Genomic DNA, 27,054 nt, shown 5'->3' on the forward strand with positions numbered 1-27,054 from the left:
ACTTGTAATACAGCTTGTCACTAGCAGTATAACTTATCACTTATCGTATTGCCACCGGTATGAAAGATTGTCACAGGAGCATAACTTGTCACTTGCAGTATTGTCACCAACAGCATAACTTGTCACTTGCAGTGTTGTCACCAACAGCATAACTTGTCACTTGCAGTATTGTCACCAACAGCATAACTTGTCTCCGGCATTATGATACGTCACTTACATCATAGATTCTAACCAGGAACATAACTTGTCACAATCACCATAGCTTGTGACTAGAAATAAAATTCGTCATATCCGCCGTCAATTGTCACACGCAACAGAACTTTTCAATAGCAGCATATCTCGAATTAGTATCACTAACGCATGTCACCAGTTCCATATCTTGTCATTGGATCCATAAATTATTTCACCAGTGATGTGACTAGTGACAGCATAATGTGTCATCTTCGTGAATCATATCACCAATAGTAAGACTCGTGTCCATAACCTGTCATCAACAGGATAACGTGAACATTATCACAGTGTTACCAACATGTTATTCCGTGTCACCAGGCATATATGTCACCAGCTTCATTATGTCAGTATTTGTGTCACTAAATCGGCATGGAAATGTTCAAATTATCAACGCTTTTGGCGGTAAAGCAAAGAAAGAAATGAAAATCAATATGGAAAGTCGCAGGGAATGAAATCTGGAAAGCAAAAAGTACTGAGCTGTAGATATACCTCACAGTGAACTCGGACCAATGCTCGGTTTTAACTCCAATTATTAACGTGTAAGCTCATATCACACCTGCTTTCTTTCGTGTTTGATAAAGTCCCATTATCTAGAGTTGTTATTCTTTGTTCGTTATGCTGCTTAAGATAATAATTTTGAGGTTTTATTTACTGGAATGTGTGTCACGTACTTAAATAGATATCAAACACTAAATAGTTTAAGCGCTGTTATGTAAATGACAAGGGATTAATTTCACATGATTACATTTGAATTAATTTAAGAATGTTTAGTGATATGACTGGAAATACCTAAAACGCACTTCTGGATGTAATGAAAATATTCAAGTTACACAAATTTCTAAGGACGAATATCGAGCCATAGAATAGAAACATGATTAAAAATGTTTAAAACACTATCATAAACAGGTATTTCATATCATAACCTAAGTATGTCTTGTACAAATCGTCTCACATATGTGCAGGTAAAAAAAAGAGGAAATACATGAACATCATCGGTGCCTGGGTTTGTGCATGATTTTGTAAAGGTCATTTACCCTGGGATAAGCTACAGGAGGCATGACTGGCGCACGGATCCTGCTGCCTCTCGCCAGGGACTTTGGCCTCAGTTCAGTTACCCCACCCTGGAAGCGTTTTCTATGATACTGCTTTAATTTTGGACATGCAAATTAAGAAAATACAAGTATAGTACTTACAAAATGTACTAACAGTTCTATGTAAACTAAAATTGTGGATGACCCCCAAGGATTATTTGGAGACGGAGAAGAGAGAAAAAAAAAATGTCATAAGTGTCAGTGATCCCCAACAGATGTCGCCACCTCATTAGTAAACATGGCGCAGTGAAAGGTGGTGGCTACTGTGATTTGTGTGGGATATCCCGATATTTTACGACGCTAGAGTTGATATATAGGAGTGCACTGCATATATAAAGGAACTGGCGAAAGGTGAGTTTTTATTTTTCTTAATGACGGTTAGTCAGCAAATAGTTTCGACATCCTAATATGGTAGTAGGAAGTAAAGAACTGGTCCTTTTTTCTCCAAGATCTGGCCAGTCCCAAATAATCGGCCTGCCATATAGTGTAAAATTTTTATTGATATTCTTTATCCTCCAGTTGCGAGTATTGGATGTGTTTACATTAGAATGAATTGCCTTAATGGCTTGAGAAATGTGTGTAATGAGAGGTAGAACATTTATTTGTATGGCCAACATCTTATCTGACAGCTTATTTTTTATAGTCATGGCAGTTTGTTTTGTGTATACCGGTGCATTGAAATGAGTTAAGAGTTGATATATAGAATGGTTGTTTTGTCCTCCGGAAGTTAACATGAAACTGTTCAGAAGTGGTAGGTGTGGTCACCATCCCATATTACCCATTAGTAATTTTAGTGTATGTTTTGTCATCTCACAGTTGTTCTGGTGACAGCTGTTCACTTTCCTCGTGCCATTTCATTTAGGGATTTATTATCTTGTCGAAGAAGTCAGCAAGATTCCCACAAAATTGAAGTAAGAAGCAATTCTGAGAAAGATAATGTTCATTAGGGTGGGTTGAATTCTTGAATATTTCCATCAAAATATGGAGTTCGCCAATTTTGACGTAACGGAACTTCACATACCTTAACCAAATCTAATTTAGCTTATGTGAACCTACGTTAACCCAAATTATCCTTATATATTTTGAACTAATCAAACCATTTTTTTTTTTCACTTCAGTGATGTAGCCTTACTAATTAGAATCACATGGAATTTCTTGTGTAATGTTAGCATTTATTGTGAAGAATGAATTATGTCAAGGGTAGTGGGATTGGGATTGTTTTTCTGTACACTACAGCGATAAATACTGGGTAGTCAGTTGTGGGAATAACGCTGATGATGAGGAAAAATGTGGGTTTGATTACTGAGCAGGTGAAATGCTTGTAAAAATCATTAGAATATTAGTAAACTCTCCGTATATCCCCAGCGACCCTAGTCTATTGTATATTTTTTGTATTATTAAAAAGATTTATAATTTTTGACCCCCTGCTTACTTCCGATTACTTCCATTGGCAGGAAGCGAATGCACTCAGTTTGCAAGCCTCCTAGTTCCTTATTATAGAATGGGACAGAACAGTTTTTTTGAATAACTTTGATTATAGATTTAATTTGGTAAAGTTAAGAGCTTTCTTAGGCTTTGTTTATTTCAGGATGTTTTTCACGTACTTTCATAGTAATCAACTGCAGAAATTGACTTAGAGCATTTGTTATTGTTGGAAAGAGTGACAAGTGTGTCTTAAATTGCCAGACTCAGGGAAGGTGAAGACTGGAATGTGTTAGAGTATAGTAGTCACAGTGGTGTTTTATGGAAGTAAGGCTTGGGCTTTAGATGAGAATGTACAGAAGAGAGTGGCTGTGCTGGAATATTTAAGGACAATATGCTGTATGAGGAAGGTTGATTAAGAAATGATAGGGTAAGATAGTGATTTGGTGATATGAAGACTGTGGGTGAGGGAGCTGAAGAGGGCAAACTTTAATGGTTTGGATATAGTGAGAGAATTAGTTAGGAGAGGTTGAGAAAGAGGATACATGTGTCAGAAGTGCTGGGAACAAAGTGAAGGGGGACACTGAATTGGAAATGGAAAGGTGGAGTGAATAAGGAATTTGAGTGCTTGGGGCTTGAACGTTCAAGATAAAGTAAGGGATCCATGTGATACAATGAATTGGAGCTATGTGGTACATAATTATGTAGTCATTGTACTAAACTGGAACACATGGAGCAGCCGGGGAAACCATGGAAAAGTCCCATATGGGGCTTGATTGTGGATAGGGGCCTGTGGTTCCAGTACATTACAATGACAACTAAAGAATGGATGTAAGAATATAAGGCTATTTCTTCATTTATTCCTAGCGGCCTACCTTGCTGATGCAGGAAACAGCAGAAAAGTGTAAAGATAGAAGAAATATATCAGTCATGCTCCCCTGGTCTTGAGTAATTCTCCCCAGTAATTCCTACCACTCAGTAAAGAATTCTGTTAGATTGCATAATACCAGTACAGTACACCAGTACCCCTAAGTGCTGATAGTGCTTTATCCAACACAACCTTTCCTATCGTAACCTGCATTATTTGACTTTTTATTTTCTCTTTTATATTATTCGATTTTGTTTTGATTTTTAAGGCAAAGGAAACCAATCTAATCCAGATAGTTTATTTTGTATAGAAAAATAGACATTTTCACAATTCAGACCAGAGATTTTTGAAAATCTTGATGGTTGCAGCTTCTTCTCTTCCATATAATGGTTGGTTGATTTAAAAATAAAGTGGCTAAGGAAAGGAAATGATTGCAGTACCATTGTAATTCCTTGGATTCATTAACAAAGAGTTTGAGGATGTTGATTGTAAGGTGATTCAGTAATGTTTTTCTTTTTTCTTTGATATTTGTCCACCAGTTCCTGCTTTAGCAAGTTAGTGTCAAGAACAGATTATGAGAGGAATCATTCACTCATATCCATTCTCTAGCTGTCATGTGCAGTGCATCAAAATAACTCCCTGTCCACACCCACAACCAGGCCCCCTCAGACCGTTCCTTGGTTTCCCCTGGCTGCTTCACATGCCCCAGTTTAGTTCATTGACAGCACTTTGCCCCCTGTATACCACATCATTCCAATTCACTTGATCCTGTACACAATTTTCACTATCCTGGATGTTCAGGCTTCAACTACTAAAAATTATTTTCACTTCAACCTCCCATCTTCGGTTTGGTCGTCCCCTTCTCCATTTAGTATTATTTATCATAAAATTGAAGGTACACATGTGATGGCTGAACATGTTTAGGATTTTTATGTTTTGACATAGTTGGTATTTTTGTTTTGACAGAGTTGGGATTTTTTATGTACTACATTAATGGAATTACATTAGGTTTTCATTATGACAACAGTTCTGGTTGAATCTTGATTGGCAGGTAAAAAATATCAACAAGGGTCATAGCAATAGCTTTATGTAGTATATAATGAAAAAATTACAGTAATTGGTTAGAAAATTCATTATATGCTTGCAGTTTGAAATGGCTGATGCATAGTCAGTTATCCTGGTTAAAGTGTTAGATGAAATGGGCTCTCAGGGACAAAGTGGGAATTGATGTGCTTATATTATAGACTGATTGCAGTTAGACTTGACTTACATTATGTTTATATTGCTCAGTGTTAGTTTGATGTTATGACAGGTTTCACAAAACCCAGTCAATGCTAAGGTTTACATTATTATGAAATGATATTGTGTAGAACTAGTAACCAAATCTTGGTTTGTGTAGGCTGATACTTCATTCAGTCATTTTGTGGGAAGAATTCGTCCCTGTTTTCCCCATTATGACCTGATCTAACTTAAAACAAAACCTACTGTAAGATTTGAAATGTATCTTAAAACCTAACCTAAACCAGAAAGCTAACCTTAATACACATTGCAAATTCTCATGTGAAATCAACTTTGCCTTTTTTTGTGCCTCCTGAAATTGGAAAGCAGTTACAAGTTTTAGTGACACTTCCAATAATATATTCATTTTTAGAATAAATTTACTTGAAAAGTACACAATTCAGAAAATTAGCATTTATTGAGAATCACCTAACTTGTTACCGTTATGATTCTTTGTTATGAATATTACATACTTTTATTATTCTATCTATCTCTGTATCTTTGATGCCTGTTCCTTTTTAGAACTCCCTCATGGGGGTGGCCACAGCAGTAGTCTCCATAACTAGTGAACTCTGGTGCCACTTCTTAGCCTTTATGCCTCACCCTTATCAGGCAGTGTGCACTGGCAGAGGGCAAGTCTAGAGCAGTGTTTGCAGAAGCTCCTACCTAATGTTCCAACTGACAACTGTTTAATACTCCCGTCTAATATTCCTACCTACTACTTGTATTTAATGCTCCTTCCTATATGTTTCTACTTTCTACTATCTATTGTTCGTACTGTTTTATTATTATAAGCGGGTATAGACTAAAAAAAGATGGCAATTACTATTTTATCTGCATGGATACAAATTTTGGTAATGCTTGTATGGATGTCAGATATGTATGGTACATATAAGACAACATTACTGCTCTGTGTTCACCTAACACGTGTACTTTGTAAGCGACATGCACGTAATTTTTTATTAGCAGCAGATCTAGGGGAGGATGAAGTATTATGTCAACCGTATTCGTTCGCTTACGGGCTTATTAGTGCTGTGCAAAGCGTGCAGGGTCAAGAAAGAACCAAACCTTTAAGCAGATGAACAGAAGTCAGTGCCTACTGCGCTTGCTTGCATGGTATTGAAAAATTGTTTCCTTGATGCCATTGTTCAAGAGTAGGTTTAGATCGTCAGCTCAAGAACATTGGCGTCCTCTTCATTTTCAGCCAGCTGGATTGTAGGATTTTACATTAAAAAAATCACTAAAATGTTTTTGTTAATTCCCTTCCGCATGGATCGCTGTGGATTGTCTTATAATTTGTTGTCGTGTCCGCATGTGCTTTATTATGTGGGTGTGATCGCGCCCGCAGGTTACGTGCACTTGTATGCGCTAGGTCGTGGTTCAGGCCTGGGTATATATATGTGTGTGTGTGTGTGCAAAGATTCGCCCTTAATGTAAGCTCGTTCTGTTTTTTTCGGTGTCCTGTTCAAGATTTAAGCAGTTAAAGTAAGGACAGAATTAAAGATTAGTGACTTCATCAGACTGAGATCAGGTTTTTATTTTCAAAGGTTGTGTAAGTATTGTTGTTTGGTTTGGTGCCTTTAAAGTTGCTTATTTGACAGTGGTGAAGTGTATGGCATTCGGGGAATATTCGTAAACATTGCTGGGACAAACTTTAACAGGGTCATTCTGCATCATTTTTATTATTTACTCAGTTGATTTCATGTGTTCTTTACAACGTAAAATTTATCGTGCAATTATAGGTGCGTAGGTTCGAATCCTGGTTGAGCCAGTTGGTCCAGTTAACTCACTGTTCAAGGTCGGTTGATATAATGGGTATCTGGCTTATGTATGCTAGGATATATATATATATATATATATATATATATATATATATATATATATATATATAGAGAGAGAGAGAGAGAGAGAGAGAGAGAGAGAGAGAGAGTCAGAGTCAGAGAGAGAGAGAGAGAGAGCGTTAAAGAGATGACCTTGATTAGGGCATTCAGTTGCCCGTGCCGTCTCAACAGAAAAAGAAAATTTGTCATGTTTATGGAAAATCCAGTTAGAGCTAAGTTTTGACTGTATCATACATTTTAAGCAAATCACATATGCCTATGAATGAAATTAATAAATTTTTTTTTAGTGGAAAGCAACATTATCTGCCAACTTTTTACGATGGCCCATGCATCATTTTCTTTCAACTCCGCCAGAACATTGTGTTGAAAGCTGTAACTTGTAAATGCAGATGTATCTGTTAAACGTTGTTTTATTATAATTATGACGAACTGAACGACAGGATTCATTTAGTGAAGCACTGTGAGCGTTGCTTTATCAGTTTTGATTACTTTGGATGTCTATGTTGTTGCTTTGAAGACAAAAGAAAGTAAGCGAGACGGAGATTAAAGCTAGAAAATTATTGGTGTAAAAACCGTTATATACTTAATATTCTGTGCTGTTTCCGAGCATCCTGCGTGTGTGGATGTATTCGTTTATAACATCTGCTTGTGACAGCTGCGAATTAGACACGTTAAATACTGACATCCAAGATTTCTTCATTGTTTGAATCTCTTATGATTTGCAAATGTTGAAAGCCATTAAATTCTGCACACACACACACACACACGACACACATATATATATATATATATATATATATATATATATATATATATATATATATATATATATATATATATATATATATATATATATATATATTATGAGTAGAGACGTGGTACTTATTACAAGGTTAAATGACAGAGCAGCACGAGTGTGAAGCTGTCCCGTTGTTACGCAAATGATAATCACATTAAACAAAGCCATTGAAGCAGTATGAATCGATAACCTCGTTATATAACCATGTCTTAAAACAGGGCCACAGAGTACGTATCCGTCATGATCTTAATTTGATATTGGTACGTTTAGCGTACCCCTGACGTCGTCAAAGTAGGGATTGAGGGTGCCAAATAGTAAAACTTCATACGTTTGTCAGAATGGTGGTCAAGTGAGCTGACATAACTTGTATGGTGCTCTGCACCCTTGTCATCTCACCACTCGAGTGTGACCTTTAGCCTGCCAAATACAACCAACAACATTGTTATTCCAAAGCTTTTGAGGATGAGAAAGCAGAACGGAGAAATGCACCTTATTCGCAAGGAGCAGTACTATAATCTGATCCATTTGAACTTGGATGCTGGTATAGACCCACTTAATCAAAAGTAATTACCTTGTTGGCTGGTGTCTGTCTCTCGTATTTGTTTGATCCTCATTATAGTTTGTAGTTTATGATTTCAGGGAAATAAGGAAAAAGAAAACATTCTCGTCAGTGATCCCTATATTACTTGAATTGCCCTTTGTCTCTATTATATATGTTTCAGACATCGTTGGCCTAGAGATAGGAAAGGCAGAAAATATTTTCAGACTGAGAGCAAGCGTTTCGTATAGGCTCGTTCACATGTTTTTCCACCCTTCTCCCACAGGCGTAGATGAATTGCAATTTCAGTTTCATTTCATAATGTCTTATGTTTGCTATTTATTATGACGTTATATGAGTTTTTCAAAGCAGGTTTATGTGATGAAGTGTCAGCGTTAAAGATGGGTTGATGCGCGATACGAAAAGTGAGAGCGAGATCTAAAAATTCCTTTAGAGCAGAACCCCAAACGTGACGTCACAGCAAACAGGATGTAGTGGCGGAACCTGGGTGTGCTGGGCGGGGATTTGGCCAACCATTTGTTTACATCTGCGCAACCCCCACCACCACCACCATAGTCCGTATTTATCTCTTACGACTCATCTGACGGTGCATAATTGGTTCTTAGTCTTGAGAGCAGTTTGTCGAGAGCAGACTGTTGTAATTATGAATGAACTTAAATGCACCAGTGCCTCTTGCCTTTGGTTATCCAATCAATGATTGCCGGCCTTGTAAGCTGTATTTTCATTGGCTGTAAGGGCTCATTGATGTTTTTCACCTGTGGGATTAGCTCACCTCGTGTTAGATAACTGGATGACATCCTCTATGAAACCCTAAAACAGTTACCATATATTCTTGATCTTTATAGGAAAATACTTTTAGTAAATTGTTTATGTTAATTTGTGATGTAATTGTTCAGTTTCCCTGCGTATCTTTCATAGTTTTAGAGCAACGCTTACTATGGAAATGATTTTATGTATGAATTTCCCAAGTCACACAATAGCAGCATCTTGCAAGGTGACTATTGTTGGTGCAATTTCCTCAGGATGCCTAGGGGGAGGGGGTGGGAGATGGGGAAAGGAGGGTTGCTTGTTGCATTGTCTAAGCTACACCACATAGTCCCGAGCGCTGCCCTAGACCACTACACCTTGTCACAGCTCACCTCGACTGCCAACTTACTTTTTTCGTCCCCGGCACTATTAGCACGGTCATGAAACAGCACTTGGAGACATTATTATATTCATATACATATGAATCTTGGTTTGTAACGTGATTACAGCGGTAGTTGAGTGTTACAGATGTTTGACTCTGTATTAACATGAGGATTAGGTCTGAAATGACCATCATTACCAGAGAAATGACGACGCGATATCTAAGTAGTGTCAAGGAAGCAGTAGATGTGACCACCAACAACACTAGTGCTACTTGGTTTTACCATCACTGGGATGCCTTTAGGGATGGCAAGATGTCAGGATCTTCGAGGGATTGTTGCTTTGCCTCCAGTACCCACCCTGGTCGTGGAGAAACATACGTCAGCCTTCGGACCTTGATCCTCCACATGAAGCAGGTGAGGCGTCCAACTTTTGTAGATGCAAAAGACAAGGGCTTCGGAGACAAATAAACAGAGTGTAAAACAAGCAGTTCTCAGACTATTTCAGGGAAGCTCGGCGAAGTATCCTTTCGATAAGTATGCAGAATGTATAAGTACATTTTGTATGTTCATGTTATCAGGGTTTTTTGTCAGGTTGTGTGTTAGACTGAGAGGAGGTATATTATGCGAATCATAGTTCCAACAAATATTCATGCATATTTCTGTATAGTTCCAATTTTGGAATGCTTTTCAATCATGGCTTGTGGTCGTATGTGCTGCAATTTATGGGGTATAGGAAAGGCTGAGATATGGTTTTACAAATTATCGGGGGATGTTTCCTACAGATTAGCCAGCAAACTTATTTAAAACATAAAAACTCTGCAGAGGGTCTGTGTGGACTCGATCTGGATGTTTAAACGCCAATAAGTTGCATTATTATGCATTGTGTAAGAAGACATTAACATTGCGGATATTGTTTTAGTACCGTTACCTTTACCTACATTGCATCCGCATACCATCCCTTTTTGTTAGAGTAGTTAATTGTGATGGGTTCTTAAAATTTCCCAAAATATCTGAGGATGTATTAAACGAAAGTACTCACCGTTTTTTTCTTTTTTCTTTCCAGTGGTGATTGTTGCATATATCTCTTCACGGTGAAGGATATATATATATATATATATATATATATATATATATATATATATATATATATATATATATATATATATATATCTTTCATACTATTCGCCATTTCCCGCATTAGCGAGGTAGCGTTAAGAACAGAGGACTGGGCCTTAGAGGGAATATCCTCACCTGGCCCCCTTCTCTGTTCCTTCTTTTGGAAAATTAAAAAAAAACAAAAAACGAGAGGGGAGGATTTCCAGCCACCCGGTCCCTCCCCTTTTAGTCGCCTTCTACGACACGCAGGGAATACGTGGGAAGTATTCTTTCTCCCCTATCCCCAGGGATAATATATATATATATATATATATATATATATATATATATATATATATATATATATATATATATATATATAATTATGTATGTGTGTGTGTGTGTGTGTGTTCGTATGAGTCCACGGGGAAAATGAGACACGATAAGTTCCCAAGTGCACTTTCGTGTAATAATCACATCAGGGGAGACACAAGAGAGAAATAAAAGTCAGTTGATATACATCCAATATGTGTTTGTGTGTGTGTGTGTGTGTGTGTGTAAAAAGGGGGGGCAACACGAGGGTAAACCTCGCCCAGTAACACACAATTAGTAATCACGCAAGAAGTGCATCAACTTACAGGGGGACATGAACAGACATTCATCCCGAACATATGTAAGATAATGAAGATAGGAGAAAGATAAAACTTCAGTATTATTATTATGTGGCAGGAATTAAGCTTCATGATTTTCCCGGCGAAGGTGACGTGGGCGCTGGTATCCTCTCCTAAGCTGTCGCCAGAATCTCACTTCAGGAGAACAGCTAAGGAGATAAACTGTCGACCAGGTAATACTAGAATAGCTTTCAATTAGATATTTCAGGAGAAATATTTAACAAGCTTTTGATATCCTACAAAAGGACAAAACTAGAATATACTTATAAAGTTTGGCCTCCACACCTAAAGCACTGAGAGCAAATAGCAAAAGTCCAGAGGAAGGCAACAAAGATAGTACCAGAACTAAGAGAGCTGAATTACAGGGAATGGCTAGAGGCCTTAAATTTGAGCATCTTGTAAGAGGAGGATCAGGGGTTAACTGATCATAACCTTAAAGTTTTAAAACCAAATTGATGACATAAGTGACCAGTTCTTCGAAAGATGTAGAGACAGCAAACAGAGGACTTGTAAGAAACTTGTTAGATGTAAAAAAGTATTTTTACAGCACAAGAGTGGTGGTAGAATGGAATATGCTGAAAGAGGGCAGCATGGATAAGTTTATAAGGTTGTAAAAATGTCCAAGAGATGGGACCCCATGATTGTAAAACTCTCTCCTTATACAGTACAAATAGTTATTTATGCACACACACTGAGGAATAAAAGATTCTTTTTGTCAAAGGGAACAGAGGCTCCGTATTAGTTTATCATTGGAGTCTTCTCAAGATTGCTTGGAGTCACTAGTGGCAACTGCTGGGCTTTTCTGGCACCATCTACTGTATGTAAATGACTTGCCCAAAGAATTGGAATATTTGCTGATGATGCTAGAGGCCGTGAGGGGAGTCAGAGGTGAACCTGGACAAACTCCAAAGGTTGAATTGTGAATATAAAAAAGCAGGAAATAAACTGTAGCAATCTGTTTGTGAGAGGCTTGGGAATAGATATATCCTCCAGCTTATTGACAGAGACCACATTAGGAATGTAGTCAAGGAGACAAACTTTCTGTAGTTTAAGAGTAACATTCAAATATATGGATAAAGAAATATTTTACAAGCTGTTCATATTCTACTTGGACCAAATCTAGAATATGCTTCTCAAGTTTGGTCACTGCACTTAAAGAAAACCAAAGAACTTATAGAGAAGGTCCAAAGGAGGGTAATGAGGTTGGTAAGCAGTCACAATTATCAGAAGTCAAAAATTTTTCCACCATGGAAGAAAGAAGAGCAAGGAGTGACTTATCACAATCTTTAGTTTGTAAACCTCTTTGATGATGTCATCAGTGAACATTTTTGAAAGGAAGAATGGATAGAATAACCAGAGGCCATCACATGAGAGTAGCAAAGAAACTTGTTAGAAAGAGTATAGAAGTATCTTTGTAATATAAGAATTGAGGATGAATGGAATGATCTAAATGAAGTTGTCAGTGTGGTAGCATATATATATATATATATATATATATATATATATATATATCCTGGGGACAGGGGAGAAAGAATACTTCCCATGTATTTCCTGCGTGTCGTAGAAGGCTACTTAAAGGGGAGGGAGCGGGGGCTGGAAATCCTCCCCTCCCATTTTTAATTTTCCAAAAGAAGGAACAGAGAAGGGGACCACACTGACAACTTCGTCGTTTAGATCATATGTGTGTGGGTGACTGTAACCAAGATGAGAAGAGAGGAGATATAGTTAGTATATTTGAGGAAAGAAATGTGATGTCCTTGCTCTGATGAAAACAAAGCCCAGGGCTTAAGGAGGAGAATGATTTGGATATGTCATAGGAGTAAAGTCAGGGATTGTTGAAAGGGCAAGAGCTAAGGAATGTATAACACAGTTGCTGAAGCAGGAGTTGTGGAAGTGTGTGATGTAGTATAAGGAAGTGAGCTTTAGACTGATGTGTGTAAAAATGAAAATGTATGGTGAGAGAAGTGTGATTATTAGTGCTTATGCACCTAACCATGAGAAGAAAGATCATGAGAGGCAAATGCTTTGGGAGTAGCTGATTGTGTGTGGTGGCAGTTTTGTTGCAATAGACCAGGCAGTAGTGGTGAAAGATTAATATGCATTGGTGATTAATGTTATCAGTTGAGGGTATAGTTAAGGGGCATGGAGTTTTCTGTATTCTGAATGCAAATTGTGAATGGCTTGTGGAGATGCTTGCAGAAAGAGGATTGGTGATTGGGAATACCTGGTTTAGAAAAGAGAACGTAAACAAGTATGTATATGTGAGTAGGGAATATGGTCAACGAGCATTGTTGGAATGCATTCTAATCGATTAGCATGCAAAAGAGATACTTTTAGATATAAATATGCTAGAGGGGTAGCTATTGGGATGCCTGATTATTACCTTGTGTAGGCTAAGGGGAAAATTTGTAGAGCTTTTTGGAAAAGAGGAAACATTATGAATTAGAAAAGAGTAATGAGAGTAAGTGAGCATGGGAAAGACATCTGTATGGAGAAATACCAGGAGAGATTGAGTGGAGATTGGCAAAAGGTGAGAGTAAATGAAGCAAGGAGAATGGGTAAGGAATTTTAGGTATTTAGGGAAGCATTGCTGGCATGTACAAATGATGCCTGTGATATGTGAAATGTGGGAAGTGGGTACCTTAGAGAGGGTAGTGAGTGGTGAGGTGACAAAGTGAAATTGTTCATGTGAGAGAAAAGAATGTTTTATGGGAGATACTTACAAGGAAGGAGTGCAAATGGAGTGGTGAGGTGACAAAGTAAAATTGTTCATGAGAGAGAAAAGAATGTTTTATGGGAGATACAAGGAAGGAGTGCAAATGATTTATAAGAGAAAGCGGCAGGAGGTAAAGAGGAAGATGCAGGGTTTAAAAAAGAAGACAAATGAGACTTTGGGTGTGTAAGTATCAATAAACTTCAGGGAGAACAAGATGTTTTGGAAGTAGATTAAAATTGTTTGAAAAACAAGAGAACAAATGGGAACATTGGTGAAGGGGGCAAATGGGGAGTGGTAACAGGTAGTGATGAATTGGGGAGATGGATTGAGTATTTTGAAAGTCTGTTGAATGTGTTTGATGATAAGGTGGCAGATGTAGGATATTTGAGTTGTGATGGTAAGTGAAGTAAGAGACTCATGGAGAGTGGCTTGGTGAAGATAGAAGTGGTGGTGAAAGCTTTGCATAAGATGAAATTTGGCAAGGCAGCTGGAGTGTATGGCATTACAGTTGAATTTCTCATGAAATAGGATGACTGTGTTTGTGAAAATTGGTTAGTTAAGGTTTTCACTATGTCTGAGGATTGGCAGAATGGACATATAGTGCCTTTGTATAAAGGCAAAGAGTACAAAGGTGAGTGTTTAAACTACAGAGGTTAAAGTTTGTTTTATGTACCTGGTAAGTTGTATTGGAGGGTAGCAATTGATAGGATGAAAGCATGCACAGAGCATCAGACTGAGAGGGAACAGTGGTGTTTCAGAAGTGGTAGAGGATGTGTGGATCAGATGTTTGAAGAATGCATGTGAGATATAGTTAGAGGGGGAAAAGAAGGATTTGTATCTAGCATTTATGGATCTGGAGAATACACATAACGGATTGATAAAGATGATCTACGGAAGGTGTTACGAATCTATGCTTTGGGAAGAAAGTCATCGGAATCAGTGAGGAGTTTACATCAAGAGAGTATGGTGTATGTCCGGGTGGTTAGAGTGGAGGGTGAGTGGTTCTAAGTGAAGGTGGATCTTTGGCAATGGTGTGTGATTTCACCACGGCTGTTTAATGTGTTTGTGGATAGGGTGATGAGAGAAGTAAATGCAAGGGTCTTGGAGAAAAGAATAGGTGTTTAGTCCCTTGGAGGTGAGTTGGGCCTGGGAAGTGTTAGTTGTTGTTTGCTGATGACATACTGCTGGGGGCACATTTGATTGAGAAACTGAAGTTGGTGACTGAGTGGAAAAGAGTGTGAAAGGAGGAAGTTGAGAACAAATGTCAATAAATACCAGATTATTAGGTTTAACAGTGCAGAGAGACAGGTTAGTTTGGGTGTGAGTTTGAATGGAGAAGAATTGGAGGAAGGGAGTGTTTTAGATACCTGGAAGTGGGTATGGCAGCAAATGGAACCATGGAAGTGAGTCATTAAGATGGGTGATGGGGTGAAGATTCTGGGAGCACTGAAGAATGAGTGGAAAGAGAGATCCGCATCTGGGAGGGTGAAAATGGTTATGCTTGATGGTGTAGTAGTCCTAGCGATGTTGAGTGGGTGTTAGGCATGGGCTGTGGATGAGAATGCATGGAAGAGGGTTTATATGTTGTAACCAAAATGTTTGAGGACAGTATGTGATGTGAGAAGGGTTCATTGGGTAATTCATATGGAAGGTAGAGGTATGATAGTAAGAAGAGTATGGTTGAGAGAGCTGAAATGGATGTACTGAAATGGTTTAGACATGAAAAAACTGAATCAGGGAGGGTTGAATAAGTATTAGAAGTGGAGGGGTCAAGAAGAAAGGGGGAGGGGGACCACATTGGATATGGAAGGAAGGAGTGAAGATTATTTGAGTACTTGAGGCCTGAACATTCAGGAGGATGAAAGGTTTGTGTGGGATAGAGTAAATTGGAGCAGTGTGGCATACAGGGGGCAACAGGCTGTTAGTGGACTGAACCAAGGTATGTGAAGTAGGAGAAGGAAACCACAGAAAATTTTGTGGGATCTGGTTCTAGCTAAGGGGCTGTGGTTTCAGTGCAATACACCAGATGGTAGAGAATGGATGTGAATGAGTGAGACACTTTCTTTTGTTCCTGGCCCTGATTTGCTGATGTGGTAAATGGTGAACAGGAAATAAATAGATGAAAAGATGATATATGTATATATTGTATAAGAGGTTACAATGGTGCCCGTGATCTAGTATTTGCTTATAACCACGGGGAAAATGAAACATAAGGAAATGGAAAATACAGAGTGTCAGACGCTTTTGTATGATTATTTCATTAGGACTGAGTACAGATAAAAAGATCCAGAAGATGATAAACCAGCTGTCATTGGGCTTGGTCGGCAAATGATTTAAGAAACAGTTGAAAGGATTAAGGCACAGGTCACCTTCGATGACCTCACCTTTCTCAGATTAACCTGTGTTCTAGGAAACATTTAAAAATTTTCACCTATAAAGTTATGTGATTTATATAAACCAACATTATGATTCTTATTGATATCTGTACTATGTTTGATAAAGAGATGATTCAACAATATTTCCATCCATTACTTAATTATTGTATGTGATAACCTTAAGACTGTTTCAGTCAATTTGACAATCAAAGTCCTTGGGGGTCATTGGATTCTTGGCCATACCTAACACTTTTTTATTTTGTTTAACCCTGATATTAAGAACCCTACCAGTTAGACATTGTAAAACATAGCACTCTTTATACGGAACATTTTGTATACAGCCCTTCTGAGAAATTACAGAATTTCTGGTAAGACTTTCCCTAGCTGTATATTGTTGCTGAAGATTGCATTAATATTAAATGATTTTAACAAAACAAGAGCATTAAGCAAGTTCTCGCAATAGTGTAATGCTAAGAAGTTTTTGATCACAAATGGTTCTGTAGGATGAACATTATGAAAAGACTTTCTTGCAAAATTGCAAGCTGAGAGAAAGAAATGTTTGTGATACTGTGATTTATAACCAATGTTGTAGATACTGCAGAGTTCATCAATGGATTCTGAACAACATATGCAAAATTCTCCAAGAAGCATTGTTGGAAACAAAATTTTTCACTTTATGAGTAGAGTAACAGTGAAGCTATGAATGGACACTAGTGGATTTTTATGTGCTAAATTTTAGCTTTTTTTTATCCTTATGAATATTAGTTTGAGAATGCTAATGTATTGTTTTTGTTGGTTTTAATAGCGAACTTTTTGAGTCTACCAAACAATTCAGATTATTAAGAAATAGATTTTTATCACTATCAGTAGGCCACAGGCAAAGATAACCATCAACATACCTGGACCATTTGATGTCATAAAGAATCTTGCTTTCAAAAATTTTTATACATAAACTTCTTATAGGTTGAGAGAGTATTTCCCATACTCATGCCTAACTGCTGTGTGAAGAAAGTATCATTGAGCTGAAATTTACGATCTTTAACACATAATTTAATTATCTTAGATATGGCACTTGTAGGCAATGGTAGAGCATGTATGTCAGGTTCTTCCACCAAAAGCTCCAATAGATTATGAACAGGGACTTTGGTGAATAATGACACATCAAAACTAATAAGCTTAATTTATAATCAAACTGGACACTACTTAGTTTTTCTACTAGAACAATATGTTTTTTGATACAAGAACAATGGATTAAGAGTACTCAGCCATTTTCACAGTCTGTATATTACAGATCCCAATGTACATGAAGGTGATTATTTAAAGTGTATGATTTATTAGAGAATAGAAGTACATATTCTCTTAGAAGTGATTCCACAGAAACAGTAAACAGCAAGTGTAATAAGAAAATGAAATAGTTGCTTAAAGACAGTGATGAGTTAAGAAATTTTCTTGAAGTCCTTCCTTACCCTACTTGTATGGTTTAGTTAAAACTCATAAATCAAGAAACCCTGTTAAATATGTAGTCTTTTCATTTTTTTTTATCATACTTTGTTGCTGTCTCCTGTGTTAGTGAGGTAGCACAAGGAAGCAGATGAAAGAATGGCCCACCCCACCCACATACAAATGTATATACATACATGTCCACACACGCACATATACATACCTATACATCTCAACGTATACATATATATACACACACAGACATATACATATATACACATGTACATAATTCATACTGTCTGCCCTTATTCATTCCCGTCGCCACCCCGCCACACATGAAATGACAACCCCCACCCCCCACATGTGCGCGAGGTAGCGCTAGGAAAAGACAACAAAGGCCATATTTGTTCACACTCAGTCTCTAGCTGTCATGTATAATGCTCCGAAACCACAGCTCCCTGTCTACATTCAGTATCCACAAAACTTTCCATGGTTTACGTAACTCAGACGCTTCACGTGCCCTGGTTCAATCCCTTGGCAGCACGTCGACCCCGGTATACCATATTGTTCCAATTCACTCTATTCCTTGCACGCCTTTCACCCTCTTGCATGTTCAGGCCCCGATCACTCAGAATCTTTCTTACTCCATCTTTCATCTCTAATTTGGTCTTCCACTTCTCTTGTTCCCTCCACCTCTGACACATATATCCTCTTTGTCAATCTTTCCTCACTCATTCTCTCCATGTGACCAAACCATTTCAAAACACCCTCTTCCGCTCTCTCACCCACATTCTCCTATTATTATCACACATCTTTTTTGCCCTTTCATTACTTACTCGATCAAACCACCTCACACTACATTTTGTCCTCAGACATCTCATTTCCAGCACATCCACCCTTCTCCGCACAACTCTATCTATAGCCCACACCTCGCAACCATGTAACATTGTTGGAACTATTATTCCTTCAAACATACCTATTTTTGCTTTCCAAGATAACGTTCTTGACATTCCTCAATGCTCTCAGAACTTTCGCCCCCTCCCCCACCCTGTGATTCACTTCTGCTTCCATGGTTCCATCCGCTGCCAAATCCACTCCCAGATATCTAAAACATTTCACTTCCTCCAGTTTTTCTCCAAATTTACCTCCCAGTTGACTTGTCCCTCAACCCTACTGTACCTAATAACCTTGCTCTTGTTCACATTTACTCTCAGCTTTCTTCTTTCACACACTTTACCAAACTCAGTCACCAACTTCTGCAGTTTCTCACCGGAATCAGCCACCAGTGCTGTATCATCAGCGAACAACAACTGACTCACTTCCCAAGCTCTCTCATCCACAACAGACTGCATACTTGCCCCTCTTTCCAAAACTCTTGCATTCACCTCCCTAACAACCCCATCCATAAACAAATCAAACAACCATGGAGACATCACGTACCCCTGCCGCAAACCAGCATTCACTGAGAACCACTTTCCTCTCTTCCTACACGTACACATGCCTTACATCCTCGATAAAAACTTTTAACTGCTTCTAACAACTTGCCTCCCACACCATATATTCTTAATACCTTCCACAGAGCATCTCTATCAACACTATCATATGCCTTCTCCAGATCCATAAATGCTACATACAAATCCATTTGCTTTTCTAAGTATTTCTCACATACATTCTTCAAAGCAAACACCTGATCCACACATCCTCTAGCATGATTATGAATTTATGCATATCAGTTTAGATGTGCTATTATTCACCGTAGTTCTGTTGATGATATATTGGAGTTTTTGGTGGAAGAACTTGACAAACAAATTCTACCACTGCTTACAAGTACTGTTTTAATGTTGATTTAACTATGTGTTAAAGATTGTAAGTTTCATTTCAATGATAGTTTCTTTACATAGCTGTTTGGTATGAGTATGGGAAATTCTCCCCCAGTCCTCACTGGCCTATTGATAAAGATAATTTATTTCCTAACAATTTGAATTGTGTGGTAAACTCAACAAAGTTCTCTTGAAATTGAACAGACAATACATTGGCATTCTTAGACTGTAGTATTCGCAGAGGTGAAAATAACCTAAGATTTAGCATATGTCGTAAATCCACATGCTGTTCATATCTTCATTATTACCCTACTCATCACAATAAAGGAAAATGTTCTGTATTTTCATTAATGTTTCCCAGAGCATTTCACATATGTCATCCAGAATTCATTGATGATGAACTCTGCAGTATGATGACATTGGTTATTGTTTACAATATCCCAAATGTTTCCTTGAATCAGCTTGTAATTTTGCTTGAAAGTCTTTTCAAAATGTTCATCTTAAAGAATGATTTGTGAATAAAAGTTGGTTTTACCCAATAGTGTGAACTTCCTTTATGTTCCTATTTTGGTAAAATCTTTTGAAATTAATGTAGTCATCAGCAGTGATAATACAGTTAGGGAAAACCTTATTAGAAATTCTGTAACTTCTCAGAAGTGCTGTGTACACAATATCCCTTTTAAAGAGTGTGATCAGTTTTGCATTGGTCAAACTGTTAAGGTTCTTGATATCAAGGTTAAACAAAGAAAAAGTGTTAGGTATGGCCAAGAATGCAGTCCACCACGAAGACTTTGGTCACCAAATTGATTGGTGCAGTATTAAGGTTATTATATACAATAACTTAGAAATGGAGAGAAATATTGTTGAATCGTCTGTTATCAAACATAGAAGAGATGTTAATATGAATCAAAATGCTGGTTTGTATGAATCAGATAACTTTATGAGAGAAAATATTATAGATATGTTTCTCAGAACTTAGGGTAACCTGAGAGAGGTAAGGTCATCGAAGGTACTTTGTTCCTTAATCCCTTCGCCTGTTTCGTAATGCGTTTGCCTGCCACGCCCATTAGCAGTTGATGTATTGTATATTGGTTCTCTTTATTTTTATTTAGTCCAGACCACGTAATTATGTGCAAGTGCTTAACGCTTTGTATTTCTGTTTTCTTGTGGTTTTACTAAGAACACTTGTTACTTGTGTAGTTTTTGTGGGAAGAGTACTTCCCACGTATTCCCTGTGTGTTGTAGAAGGCAACTAAAAGGGGAGGGAGCGGAAGGCTGGAAATCCTCCCTTCCTGTTTTTACTTTTCCAAAAGAAGGAACAGAGAAGGGGGCCAAGTGAGGATATTCCAGCTAAGGCTCTATTTTGCCAATGTGGGAAATGGTAAATATGTATGAAAAAAAAAAGGGGAAGAGCAGTGTGGTTTCAGAAGTGGTAGAGGATGTGTGGATCAGGTGTTTGCTTTGAAGAATGTATGTGAGAAATACTTAGAAAAGCAAATGGATTTGTATGTAGCATTTATGGATCTGGAGAAGGCATACAATAGAGCTGATAGAGATGCTCTGTGGAAGGTATTAAGAATATATGGTGTGGGGGGCAGGTTGTTAGAAGCAGTGAAAAGTTTTTATCGAGGATGTAAGGCTTATGTACATGTAGGAAGAGAGGAAAGTGACTGGTTCGAAGTGAATGTTGGTTTACAGCAGGGGTGTGTGATGTCTCCATGGTTGTTTAATTTGTTTATGGATGGGGTTGTTAGGGAGGTGAATGCAAGAGTTTTGGAAAGAGGGGCAAGTATGCAGTCTGTTGTGGATGAGAGAGCTTGGGAAGTGAGTCAGTTGTTGTTCGCTGATGATACAGTGCTGGTGGCTGATTCGTGTGAGAAACTGCAGAAACTGGTGACTGAATTTGGTAAAGTGTGCGAAAGAAGAAAGCTGAGAGTAAATGTGAACAAGAGCAAGGTTATTAGGTACAGTAGGGTTGAGGGACAAGTCAATTGGGAGGTAAGTTTGAATGGAGAAAAACTGGAGGAAGTGAAGTGTTTTAGATATCTGGGAGTGGATTTGGCAGCGGATGGAACCATGGAAGCAGAAGTGAATCACAGGGTGGGGGAGGGGGCGAAAGTTCTGGGAGCGTTGAAAAATGTGTGGAAGTCGAGAACATTATGTCTGAAAGCAAAAATGGGTATGTTTGAAGGAATAGTGGTTCCAACAATGTTATATGGTTGCGAGATGTGGGCTATAGATAGAGTTGTGTGGAGGAGGGTGGATGTGCTGGAAATGAGATGTTTGAGGACAATATGTGGTGTGAGGTGGTTTGATCGAGTAAGTAACGTAAGGGTAAGAGTGATGTGTGGTAATAAAAAGAGTGTGGTTGAGAGAGCAGAAGAGGGTGTTTTGAAATGGTTTGGTCACATGGAGAGAATGAGTGAGGAAAGATTGACCAAGAGGATATATGTATCAGAGGTGGAGGGAACGAGGAGAAGTGGGAGACCAAAGTGGAGGTGGAAAGATGGAGTGAAAAAAATTTTGATTGATCGGGGCCTGAACATGCAGGAGGGTGAAAGGCTTGCAAGGAATAGAGTGAATTGGAACGATGTGGTATACTGGGGTCGACGTGCTGTCAATGGATTGAACCAGGGCATGTGAAGCATCCTGGGTAAACCATACATACACATGTACATATTAATATTTGCTTGCCTTCATCCATTCCTTTTGCTGCCCTACTGGAAAACAGCACCCGTGTCCTCTGCTTCAGTGAGGTAGTGCCAGGAAAACAGACAAAAAAGGCTGCATTTGTTCACACTCAGTCTTTTGCTGACATGTGTAATGCACCGAAACCACAGCTCCCTATCCACAGACCTTTCCATGGTTTACCCCAGATGCTTCACATGCCTTGGTTCAGTCCATTGACAGGACGTTGACCCCAGTATACCACATCATTCCATTTCACTCTATTCCTTGCATGCCTCTCACCCTCCTGTATGATCAGGTCCCGATCGCTCAAAATATTTATTATTCCATCATTTCACCTCCAATTTGGTCTTCTGTTTCTCCTGATTCCCTCCACATCTGACACATATATCCTCTTTGTCAATCTTTCCCTGCTCATTCTCTCCATATATCCAAAGCACTTCAACACACCTTCTTTTACTCTCTCAACCACGCTCTTTTTATTTCCACACATCTCTCTTACTCTTACATTACTTACTTGATCAAACCACCTCACACCACATATTGTCCTCAAACATTTCATTTTCAATACATCCGCCCTCCTCAGTACAATCTTATCTATAGCCCATGCCTCGCAGCCATATAACATTGTTGGAAATACTATTCCTTCAAACATTTCCCTTTTTGCTCTTTGAGATAACATTCTCTTCTTCCACACATTCTTCATCGCTCCCAGAACCTTTGGCCCCTCCCCCACCCAGTAACTCACTTAGGCTTCCATGGGTCCATCCACTGCGAAGTCCACTCCCAGATATCTGAAGCACTTCACTTCATCCAATTTTCCCCCATTCAAATTTAACATCCCAGTTTACTTGTCTCAACCCTACTGAGCTTAATCACCTTGCTCTTATTCACATTTACTCTCAACTTTCTCCTTTCTCACACTTTTCCAAACTCGGTCACCTACTAGAGCTGTATCATCGGCAAACAACAAGTGACTCACTTCTCAGGCCCTCTCATCCCTAACAGCCTACATACTCTCCCCTATCTCCAAAACTCTTGCATTTACCTCCCTAACCACCCCATCCATAAATGAATTAAACAACCATGGGTACATCAGACACCCCTGTCACGGACTGACATTCTCTGGAAAGTAATCACTCTCCTCTCTTCCTACTCGTACACGTCTTACATCTTAGGTAAGGTTTACCCCAGACGCTTCACATGCCCTGATTTAATCCACCGGCAGCACGTCAACCCCGGTATACCACATCGCTCCAATTCACTCTATTCCTTGCCCTCCTTTCACCCTCCTGCATGTTCAGGCCCCGATCACACAAAATCTTTTTCACTCCATCTTTCCACCTCCTATTTGGTCTCCCACTTCTCCTCGTTCCCTCCACCTCCGACACATATATCCTCTTGGTCAATCTTTCCTCACTCATTCTCTCCATGTGCCCAAACCATTTCAAAACACCCTCTTCTGCTCTCTCAACCACGCTCTTTTTATTTCCACACATTTCTCTTACCCTTACGTTACTTACTCGATCAAACCACCTCACACCACACATTGTCCTCAAACATCTCATTTCCAGCACATCCATCCTCCTGCGCACCACTCTATCCATAGCCCACGCCTCGCAACCATACAACATTGTTGGAACCACTATTCCTTCAAACATACCCATTTTTGCTTTCCGAGATAATGTTCTCGACTTCCACACATTCTTCAAGGCTCCCAGAATTTTCGCCCCCTCCCCCACCCTATGATCCACTTCCCAGATATCTAAAACACTTCACTTCCTCCAGTTTTTCTCCATTCAAACTCACCTCCCAATTGACTTGACCCTCAACCCTACTGTACCTAATAACCTTGCTCTTATTCACATTTACTCTTAACTTTCTTCTTTCACACACTTTACCAAACTCAGTCACCAGCTTCTGCAGTTTCTCACATGAATCAGCCACCAGCGCTGTATCATCAGCGAACAACAACTGACTCACTTCCCAAGCTCTCTCATCCCCAACAGACTTCATACTTGCCCCTCTTTCCAAAACTCTTGCATTCACCTCCCTAACAACCCCATCCATAAACAAATTAAACAACCATGGAGACATCACACACCCCTGCCGCAAACCTACATTCACTGAGAACCAATCACTTTCCTCTCTTCCTACACGTACACATGCCTTACATCCTCGATAAAAACTTTTCACTGCTTCTAACAACTTTCCTCCCACACCATATATTCTTAATACCTTCCACAGAGCATCTCTATCAACTCTATCATATGCCTTCTCCAGATCCATAAATGCTACATACAAATCCATTTGCTTTTCTAAGTATTTCTCACATACATTCTTCAAAGCAAACACCTGATCCACACATCCTCTAAGGTTCTTGATATCAAGGTTAAACAAAGAAAAAGTGTTAGGTATGGCCAAGAATGCAGTCCACCACGAAGACTTTGGTCACCAAATTGATTGGTGCAGTATTAAGGTTATTATATACAATAACTTAGAAATGGAGAGAAATATTGTTGAATCGTCTGTTATCAAACATAGAAGAGATGTTAATATGAATCAAAATGCTGGTTTGTATGAATCAGATAACTTTATGAGAGAAAATATTATAGATATGTTTCTCAGAACTTAGGGTAACCTGAGAGAGGTAAGGTCATCGAAGGTACTTTGTTCCTTAATCCCTTCGCCTGTTTCGTAATGCGTTTGCCTGCCACGCCCATTAGCAGTTGAAGTATTGTATATTGGTTCTCTTTATTTTTATTTAGTCCAGACCACGTAATTATGTGCAAGTGCTTAACGCTTTGTATTTCTGTTTTCTTGTGGTTTTACTAAGAACACTTGTTACTTGTGTAGTTTTTGTGGGAAGAGTACTTCCCACGTATTCCCTGTGTGTTGTAGAAGGCAACTAAAAGGGGAGGGAGCGGAAGGCTGGAAATCCTCCCTTCCTGTTTTTACTTTTCCAAAAGAAGGAACAGAGAAGGGGGCCAAGTGAGGATATTCCAGCTAAGGCTCTATTTTGCCAATGTGGGAAATGGTAAATATGTATGAAAAAAAAAAGGGGAAGAGCAGTGTGGTTTCAGAAGTGGTAGAGGATGTGTGGATCAGGTGTTTGCTTTGAAGAATGTATGTGAGAAATACTTAGAAAAGCAAATGGATTTGTATGTAGCATTTATGGATCTGGAGAAGGCATACAATAGAGCTGATAGAGATGCTCTGTGGAAGGTATTAAGAATATATGGTGTGGGGGGCAGGTTGTTAGAAGCAGTGAAAAGTTTTTATCGAGGATGTAAGGCTTATGTACATGTAGGAAGAGAGGAAAGTGACTGGTTCGAAGTGAATGTTGGTTTACAGCAGGGGTGTGTGATGTCTCCATGGTTGTTTAATTTGTTTATGGATGGGGTTGTTAGGGAGGTGAATGCAAGAGTTTTGGAAAGAGGGGCAAGTATGCAGTCTGTTGTGGATGAGAGAGCTTGGGAAGTGAGTCAGTTGTTGTTCGCTGATGATACAGTGCTGGTGGCTGATTCGTGTGAGAAACTGCAGAAACTAGTGACTGAATTTGGTAAAGTGTGCGAAAGAAGAAAGCTGAGAGTAAATGTGAACAAGAGCAAGGTTATTAGGTACAGTAGGGTTGAGGGACAAGTCAATTGGGAGGTAAGTTTGAATGGAGAAAAACTGGAGGAAGTGAAGTGTTTTAGATATCTGGGAGTGGATTTGGCAGCGGATGGAACCATGGAAGCAGAAGTGAATCACAGGGTGGGGGAGGGGGCGAAAGTTCTGGGAGCGTTGAAAAATGTGTGGAAGTCGAGAACATTATGTCTGAAAGCAAAAATGGGTATGTTTGAAGGAATAGTGGTTCCAACAATGTTATATGGTTGCGAGATGTGGGCTATAGATAGAGTTGTGTGGAGGAGGGTGGATGTGCTGGAAATGAGATGTTTGAGGACAATATGTGGTGTGAGGTGGTTTGATCGAGTAAGTAACGTAAGGGTAAGAGTGATGTGTGGTAATAAAAAGAGTGTGGTTGAGAGAGCAGAAGAGGGTGTTTTGAAATGGTTTGGTCACATGGAGAGAATGAGTGAGGAAAGATTGACCAAGAGGATATATGTATCAGAGGTGGAGGGAACGAGGAGAAGTGGGAGACCAAAGTGGAGGTGGAAAGATGGAGTGAAAAAAATTTTGATTGATCGGGGCCTGAACATGCAGGAGGGTGAAAGGCTTGCAAGGAATAGAGTGAATTGGAACGATGTGGTATACTGGGGTCGACGTGCTGTCAATGGATTGAACCAGGGCATGTGAAGCATCCTGGGTAAACCATACATACACATGTACATATTAATATTTGCTTGCCTTCATCCATTCCTTTTGCTGCCCTACTGGAAAACAGCACCCGTGTCCTCTGCTTCAGTGAGGTAGTGCCAGGAAAACAGACAAAAAAGGCTGCATTTGTTCACACTCAGTCTTTTGCTGACATGTGTAATGCACCGAAACCACAGCTCCCTATCCACAGACCTTTCCATGGTTTACCCCAGATGCTTCACATGCCTTGGTTCAGTCCATTGACAGGACGTTGACCCCAGTATACCACATCATTCCATTTCACTCTATTCCTTGCATGCCTCTCACCCTCCTGTATGATCAGGTCCCGATCGCTCAAAATATTTATTATTCCATCATTTCACCTCCAATTTGGTCTTCTGTTTCTCCTGATTCCCTCCACATCTGACACATATATCCTCTTTGTCAATCTTTCCCTGCTCATTCTCTCCATATATCCAAAGCACTTCAACACACCTTCTTTTACTCTCTCAACCACGCTCTTTTTATTTCCACACATCTCTCTTACTCTTACATTACTTACTTGATCAAACCACCTCACACCACATATTGTCCTCAAACATTTCATTTTCAATACATCCGCCCTCCTCAGTACAATCTTATCTATAGCCCATGCCTCGCAGCCATATAACATTGTTGGAAATACTATTCCTTCAAACATTTCCCTTTTTGCTCTTTGAGATAACATTCTC

The 27,054-nt window shown here is 39.0% G+C and overlaps 1 protein-coding gene across 2 annotated transcripts in view; it reads left to right on the forward strand.

The window, feature by feature from the left end:
* The first annotated feature begins 1,521 nt into the window (after nt 1-1,521).
* LOC139754619 (uncharacterized) overlaps nt 1,522-27,054 on the forward strand; it is a 441,804-nt gene continuing 416,271 nt past the window's right edge. The window contains exon 1 of one of the 2 annotated variants that reach the window (XM_071672088.1): nt 1,522-1,673. Coding sequence is in view for 1 of the 2 variants with exons in the window: in XM_071672083.1 (XP_071528184.1) it covers nt 9,385-9,633 (249 nt within the window). In the remaining variant the exon portion in view is untranslated. Of the gene's footprint in view, nt 1,674-9,369; nt 9,634-27,054 lie in introns of those variants that run through there. The other variant, XM_071672083.1, reaches the window with a different exon arrangement.

This window comes from Panulirus ornatus, chromosome 17 (genome assembly GCF_036320965.1).
Source record: "Panulirus ornatus isolate Po-2019 chromosome 17, ASM3632096v1, whole genome shotgun sequence".
In the NCBI taxonomy this organism is placed as follows: Eukaryota; Metazoa; Arthropoda; class Malacostraca; order Decapoda; family Palinuridae; genus Panulirus; species Panulirus ornatus.